At 46.3% G+C, this 7,398-nt stretch overlaps 3 protein-coding genes across 3 annotated transcripts in view; all 3 read right to left on the bottom strand.

The window, feature by feature from the left end:
* The window catches only part of SARC_05440 (hypothetical protein), a gene marked incomplete at its 3' end in the record, with an annotated part of 8,347 nt that extends 7,747 nt beyond the window's left edge, over positions 1-600 (bottom strand). Inside the window, exon 1 of the mRNA XM_014300695.1 lies at positions 240-600. Coding sequence (XP_014156170.1) covers positions 240-472 — 233 coding nt within the window. The 5' untranslated portion in view covers positions 473-600. The remainder of the gene's footprint in view (positions 1-239) is intronic.
* Positions 601-995: 395 nt separating this feature from the next.
* On the bottom strand, positions 996-2,123 carry SARC_05439 (hypothetical protein). Its single transcript, XM_014300694.1, has 2 exons — positions 1,952-2,123; positions 996-1,530 (listed from the first exon to the last, which is right to left on the bottom strand). Exons 1-2 carry the CDS (start codon positions 2,072-2,074, stop codon positions 1,417-1,419), a joined length of 237 nt encoding a protein of 78 aa, XP_014156169.1. The 5' UTR covers positions 2,075-2,123; the 3' UTR covers positions 996-1,416.
* A 932-nt stretch (positions 2,124-3,055) lies between these two features.
* Positions 3,056-7,398, bottom strand: part of SARC_05438 (hypothetical protein) — a gene marked incomplete at both ends in the record, with an annotated part of 5,203 nt that continues 860 nt past the window's right edge. The window contains 8 exons of the mRNA XM_014300693.1: positions 3,056-3,163; positions 3,490-3,587; positions 3,819-4,067; positions 4,258-4,404; positions 4,639-4,797; positions 5,025-5,231; positions 6,141-6,309; positions 6,681-7,066. Of these exons, the coding sequence (XP_014156168.1) occupies positions 3,056-3,163; positions 3,490-3,587; positions 3,819-4,067; positions 4,258-4,404; positions 4,639-4,797; positions 5,025-5,231; positions 6,141-6,309; positions 6,681-7,066 (1,523 nt within the window). The remainder of the gene's footprint in view (positions 3,164-3,489; positions 3,588-3,818; positions 4,068-4,257; positions 4,405-4,638; positions 4,798-5,024; positions 5,232-6,140; positions 6,310-6,680; positions 7,067-7,398) is intronic.

The raw sequence follows: 7,398 nt of genomic DNA, 5'->3' as shown, positions 1-7,398 counted from the left end.
TATATATATATATTATATATATATATATGCAATACTAAGGGAAGTGTTTCTGGATCTTTCTGTGGTAATACGCTTGTACAATCACATGGGAGTCTTACTCCTCGACAGGATGTGATATACGATCAGCCGTCTATGGGTCTGCGCGTTCTTCTCATGTATAATAGTCCACGAAAGAAGTCTGTTTCCATCTTTGTTTTCTACAAGCACAAATAACACATACACAACTGTAACATTCCTACCTCATATACTCGTCTCGGATAGCCTGGGACAGGTTCTCATTGTGCCGTCTGACGTAGTCCACATCAACAAAGAATGTACTCCTATCATTAATCTTAAGCAGCTCTCTTTGATCCTCGAACACCTTCTGTCCTTCATCCACAAACTGTTCTAAGAAATCCTTAAACGCTGCCTGCACGGTGCGCCCCAGTTGATCATCGTCACCCTGCTGCTGATGGGCGTTCAGATTCTCCATCGTATCTAGCCAGCTGCGCTACTATGTACCAAGTGTGAGTTGGTGTCAGACTGTCAGGGCGTGTCGTCGCTCGGCGTCCAATCTGGTGAGCAGTGGTATGTACATACATAAGCCGGTGTCAACCGAGCTGTAGCTAAATAAAAAATACATTTGTAATTATTTGGACTATGTAGCGAGGGTGCATGGCCCTCAGTCTACCACTGTGACTGAACCCGACATCATGATCAATTGCATCGGAGGGTTCCCACTTCACAGTGTATCTGTGCAGAGTTTTTTTAGAGAGGGAAAAAAAAAATCGATCGGCGGAGTTTTGATTGGTGTACAAATAGGTACCTCCTAAAAAGCGCGCGTATTTTTTTTTAAATGCTTTGGCATTTTGCACCTTCAGCAAACTCGGAAGTTCAATTGTCGTATGTACCAGTTATGTGTATGTATGTTTAAGTACACATAGATGCACTCGAAAATCCATGTTCGCTCTATAACTTCATCTTTTGCCGAGCTCATGAACCGAACATTGAAAAGCTTCTTGAAAGTCACTTTTATTAATATTGCGAGAATCTGTACAATATACTGCGTGGAAATGTAGAACGATGAAGGCCGTTTTGTGCCTACAAGTCTGTCACTATGTTACCATCCCAGGCATTTAGATCACAACCGTATGTCTACTCGTGGGTATGAATATTTTCTAGAGCTTTCATACTTAGCCTTGTCCCACATCATGCATTGGTATATGTACTACAATTGTCTCGTTCTTGGTCATATTGGGTGGACTGCTTGCGCCGAAGCCTCGCCCTTGCTGCGACTTGACTTCTGTCTTCGAACAGTCGCAAATGACTTTAGCAGCGTATATACTTGTGTGTATGTGTTCAAAGATGCCCGTTTGATGAAGTTTCGTATTGGTAGGTGTTGAATGCACGTATAAGAAAACCTTGTGGCGTCGAAGTTCATCTATTTGCTACAAATCCGGCGTCCTCGTCGGTTTCGATCCCAATTTCCGTAATTAGATACTGTCTCTTCTGTTCATACCCCTCCAGAATCACGTCCACCATATTATTACACTGCTCGAATGTGATGCAAAACCTTGTATTAGGTGACGTTGATTGGTTGATGCAACACTCCTAGAGTTGGGTGCTCGAGTACATGCGTCTCTCACGCGAGAATCAAACTTCAGAAACCTTCATCGCCAATGGCTTATGCTCAGTATTGGTGTACTGTTTTTCCTATTGTGATCGATTGAATGTCACGAGGATACACTGACGTCGCCTACGGAACCAACGACGCACATTAATCCGGTGGCAATACAGTATAGAATAGTATGCAAAGGTGGCTATGTAAGCAATCCTTGTACGTGCCTCATGCGTACAGTCGTGCGAACTATATCACGCACTATATTGTACCAAAAAGGCCAGAATGTGAGTGCATTACCCATCCTTGAGCGTTGTCATAAGCACCTCTTTGCAGCTACATAAATAGACTAACCTCACGCTTTCTCTCGAGTAGTTTTGCGGTTGCGTCTGCGGCATCCGTTGCGATTCTCAGTACGTCGTCAGCGGTGTATGAGGATGTGCCTGTAATCCGTGCAGCCGGTACTTCATTAAGCATTCTAACAATCGCCCGTATAGCCCACAAGACGCTTATCTTACAACACGCCACTAGCACATCCCCAATAATTCCTGTTATTAGTATAGCTAGACCTGTAGGTGGTATTTGTGCGATAAAACAGGCATACTTTCACATAACCGCCTGAGCCCGTCTTCTACTGTGGCCTTGCGGTGTTGCAGCTGCGATACGTCTCTCACCAACTGGGAGGTGGTTGGCTTGGAAAGCAACTCGACGCGGACTATCGTCCGGTTAAGTTTGAGCAGAAAGTGATTAGTGTCTATTTCGAAGTTTATAAAAGTTTATAAAAGTGAAATAGCAATCCAATGGTAGTATGAGCAACGTGCCTGGTACACACGCGACGTGCGGTTCAAATATCTACTAGCGACCGCTCAAGTGCACTGAGCTTAAATAAGACCAAGGTCTGCAAAGCTCGTAACAGACTCGAAATGCGATGTGCCCTTACAACCATGCTAACCGCAGAGTAGTCGACAACATGCACGTAGACCCTGCAAGTCGAAGACAATTCTCCTGACTTATCTACATCCTTACTTTTCTCTTTCGTAACCTTTTCACCCGTCTGGTTAGCCACCTCTATTTTGAGTGTCTCCAATTTTTCGATCAGTGTTTGCAGCAACCCTGGCTCTATCGCAACATCGCTCTGTATGATAACTCCACGAAAATTGAATCAAAAGTTCCCAAAAACGGAGTTGCCTCTTGAGTGCTGGCATGATTGATTAGTAAGCGATCTGTGGCGCCTGTGGCTGAAAATGGCTGCGGAAAGAAATACTATAGAACAACATAGGCACTCACATTCGCACGCACACATACACATGCGGCAGTAAAGACACACACGCGTATGGACACAGACTATCCACGAAGATACACAGGCATAAAAAATTACAACACACAACACACAGGCATTTAGGCGTGTACGTGAGTAGACATAAGGCAGCACATTCGTATCAGTCGCGCACACACGCATCAGCCGGTGTATTGTACCTGCTTGACGCAGTACACCTTCTGCTTGCCGTACACCTTTTCAGTGATGCCGGCGTCAGTACTGGCCATTTCAGCGAGCGCTTTCGTTACCTAATATACCCGAAAAGTGAGAATATGTACGCTCGACAGTCCATTTCGCAATGAGTACTATATATCGGAAATACAGCTCGCTTTGAAGACAGTAGTAGCATCGAGGGTGTTTCGGTCGCCTGGTTCCAGCCGCCACAAACAGGCGGAAATATATAGACTTCGTGCCGTGTACGTACAGGAGTGGCATCGCTGGGGAAAAGGTTCCATTCCGATAGTCATATGCACGCGCGATATAAATTTATCAGAATAAGATACTACTTCGCCGCATTGCGGATACATATGGTTATTAGTCTTATGACCATATGTCCAGGAATTGGTGCACATACCGCCGTCTTGCCAAGAGTTCCGCCGAGGTTGTTGTAGACATCTGTTGCGCTGTACGGCCTGTTCTGTACGCGCAGATATTCCAACAGCTTTGCTTGGACTAAGAACGACGAACGGCGCAGCAGGGGTTTTCGTTGAAAAAACAAAAAATAAACGGCATGTATAAGTGGGTGCGATAAATACCCATGCACCTTGGTGTATTAACTTTGGTACTACAACGTGCACTGACGTACCTCCGCCGTCAAATGCAATCGCATCACCGAGATAGCAAGCTTCAGTGGCATCTGCGTTCGCACCCAATTCTGCTGTCTATGTGGTACGCACACGCTACCTTCAGCATCCGTCAGCGCAACACTTTTAGGCTTCGTTTTTGCCTTGGTCTTAACCACTTTCCCAGGGGACTTGCCGGCATCTTTTTTTTTCACAACTTTGGCTCTTTTCAGTTGCTTAGCAACCTGACCAATGGCACTGCCCACACCGCTCTGTGATATTGCTACGATGCCACTCTTCACCACAGTGGGCTGGTCACTTGCGCGTGGTCGCTTTAGTTCACCCGATGTGCCATTCACAGCGTCGACATCTTGGGAGAAAATAATTGGAGAGCCTAGAAGTCAGCTGGGATCAGGGGATCAGATGAATTCAATTGCAGATTCGTCACAGGAATAGGTGTCTCCTGCAATGCTCATGGTTCGTTCAAGGCAGGCACACCTGTAGTGCCCTGAGGACATATCAACAGACATGCAGCACTGATACCCACCCGTGCACCTCACCTGTTTTTTCTGGACACCTGCTGGAAATGTCTACACCCGCTTTATCTGCGGATGTGAACTTCAATAATTCGCGGTCCTCGGAACTCACATCTGGCCCTGAAGCGGTACCCACTGCCTGTGCGTCAGTCCGTAAGCTCTTTGCAGCGCCTTTTGGGAGTGGTCGGTTGAGTATATCTAGCTAATATGTAAAACCACTCAGAGACTTCGGACTGACCATGACTGTTAATGTCTCGACACTTACACTGTTCATCCGCAAGATAAGCCCAATACCAAAGATCCAACTCAGAATTAGTTTTAATCTTAAAAAGATCTATCTATCAATCAGAAGTAGATCTATGCCCGACCGAGCTCTAGCATAGAGATATAGTGTACAATCACTACCTGGGGCCTGCTTCGGCTTTGGCTGTTTTGGTCTTCGCGGCTTCTTGGCCACTTTACCGGCTGGTTTAACGGGTGCTACTGCATTTTCAGAACCCGTCGCGGCGCTAACTGAATCAGTGGGCGCATTTCCTCCATTGATTGCCGGTACATTGGTACCTACTTGAGAAATAACGCAGTGGCAAAAGACCGGTTGCAGATCCAAGGCTATGCGACTCAATGCGTGTAATAGCTCAGATCACACTTGCACGCGAAACCCAATTGGTACCCAGTCCATGCGAATGACGGTGTTGAGTCAGTTGGCAGTATATATCCCTCACATTTACTTACCTACAGGCTAATGACGGTGTTCAGTCAGTTGGCAGCATACATCCCTTACATTTACCTACCTGCAGGCTGTTTTGTCTTTGGCGGCTTAGGTTTGCGGGGTGCCCGTGGTTTCTTGACCGCCTTTTGAATGGCTTGTGCCGTTTGGTTAGTGGGGATCTCTCTACCACCATTACTTTGAGGTATCGAATGGGTTGATTGGCCTGCTGTACGGGCCTGTCCAGGGGCATCGACTCGAGCATTGTCAATACTATCCTGCAATGTTATCCCTGACCATGCATATCCGTTTGAGTTTGAAAAACCTCGGTGCTATGTGTGAGACGCATAGCGACGAGGACTATGCCAGATGCTATGGGTCCGGATTGAATCGCATACCCACGGATCTCTGTAAGGTTTGTATGGACTTCTCTAGATCATCCATACGAAGTGTGTGTAACTTGGTTAAGGGGTACTTGCACTCCCGTCTAGGCTCTGAGCTGCGCAGAGTAGCGTGCCCGAGGCGTAATGGGCGTGTGATGACTTTATGGTGGCGGAATGATACACACAATCGACGCTCTCTGTGCAAGTATAAAATTTCTTAGTGCCAGGGACTGGTGCCATGTCTTTGCACATTGTAGGTGCTGATATTGTATACTCGTACTCCCTACAAAAACTCATTACAAGGTTGATACCTCGACTGTCCAATCACTGATGTGTTTGTCTGGCTGGGCTTTATGATATATGGCACACATCGCCCATCGCCAAGTTCGAATCAACTAAACTCGCTATAGTGCAAGTAGGAAGCCGATAGAAGACATGCAATTGTAGGCTAGTGCGTGTTAACAACGTAGCATGTAACTTGTAGGCAGCATTGGACCACTCCTGTAAACCCGAAGCTGTGACACCTTCTTAGGCACTTGCGCATTCTAGTTAAGCTGTGATCAGCTAGTCTCACGAGATGTACAATATTCGACGCGGTGTATAGATGTGATCCGTATAATGAAGGGGCTGATGGTTATGTCGCGTCAACAATACGAATCAAAGTACTGAGTGATGTACTGCAAATCATACGTATACACGCCGGCTGTACATGTTCGAAGTACAAACTGCAGACTGCAATCTGTCTTAAAGTACATATTCCAGTCCTCAAGCAGGCCTATCCCCTGACACTACTGCAGTGTTCGTATCCGCATACATACCGCTGGGATGTGCATTGACTTCGCTGTACGCTTTCTGTCGAACTGTGTTGATAGCACAAGGCACCGTGGACTTGAGGATATCATTGTGCACTGAGCTGATGGTATCCTTACTCGGTCGCACTTTGTATTGACGCAATCCGAGCGGGTCTACGCCACTGCCAGCGGTCGCCTGCAGGGTGGGGATACTCGCATCGACTGTGCATGGTGTATTCCAAGTACTTGTTAAGGGATATGGCAACTCAGAGACAGCAACGGCGACAACTGCACCTCAAACTACTTGTTAAGGCATGTGGTATCTCAGAGACAGCAATAAAGAAAGCTACTCTCCGATCCATTTTCCTATAGTATTGTGGTTATGATGCATATGCTACTGCACGGTGTGACCAGAGTCTACTACCATCAGACGAGTGTTGTCATGAAACCAATTCCCCGTGTGGTTGGAGCTGGACCACAGGCTCAACACATATCAATACAAACCAATGGTGCCAAAGGCCGTACAGGGGAACGCAGGTCCTAGGTGATATTCATTCCAAGCACTACCAATCCAGTAGGTATATCCACATGCACTACCAAACCAGTAGGTAAATCCACATGCACTACCAAGCCAGTAGGTATAACCACATGCACTACCAAACCAGTAGGTATATCCACACGCCCTACAAAACCAGTAAGTATATCCAGATGCAGTACAAAACCAGTAGGTATATCAACATGCACTACATAACCAGTAGGTATATCCGCATGCACTGAAAAACCAGTAGGTATATCCACATGCACTACAAAACTAGTAGGTATATCCACATGCACTACCAAACCAGTAGGTATACCCACATGCACTACCAAACCAGTAGGTAAACCCACATGCACTACCAAACCAGTAGGTATATCCACATGCCCTACCAAACCAGTAGGTATATCCACATGTCCTAAACAACCATTGGGTTCACAATCATAAATAGTTTGGCGCTAAAGTTATTTCATAGACTGCCAGTGATAGTTATTGCAACCTGTCCGGCACCCACATCGACCACAGAAAACAACTCATTTCTCCAATAACGAAGCTAAAGAAGCGTACACACGCCAGGAATGCCCTATTTCTAAACCGTAGCGCAGAGAACCAGCACTTGCGTGTAATCCGTAGCGATATAGAAAGCGTAGGTATACACTCTTGCTTGAGGGTGTTGTCGTGGACTGACACGCAAGCCAGTCGTCACATGCACCCCAGGATACACGACTAAACTATTAAGGGATACAACAT

The sequence above is a fragment of the Sphaeroforma arctica genome (assembly GCF_001186125.1).
Source record: "Sphaeroforma arctica JP610 unplaced genomic scaffold supercont1.347, whole genome shotgun sequence".
In the NCBI taxonomy this organism is placed as follows: domain Eukaryota; class Ichthyosporea; order Ichthyophonida; genus Sphaeroforma; species Sphaeroforma arctica.
The sequence above is the reverse complement of the archived record's forward strand: the minus strand, read 5'-3'. Positions and strand labels throughout refer to the sequence as shown.

Excerpts from the sequence above, each read along its gene's own strand:
- SARC_05439 (XM_014300694.1), bottom strand. The coding sequence starts at position 2,074 with ATGCTTAATGAAGTACCGGCTGCACGGATTACAGGCACATCCTCATAC. Across the intron at positions 1,531-1,951 it reads TACTCGAGAGAAAGCGTGAG|TGTAATAATATGGTGGACGT; the intron begins GTTAGTCTATTT and ends ACATTCGAGCAG.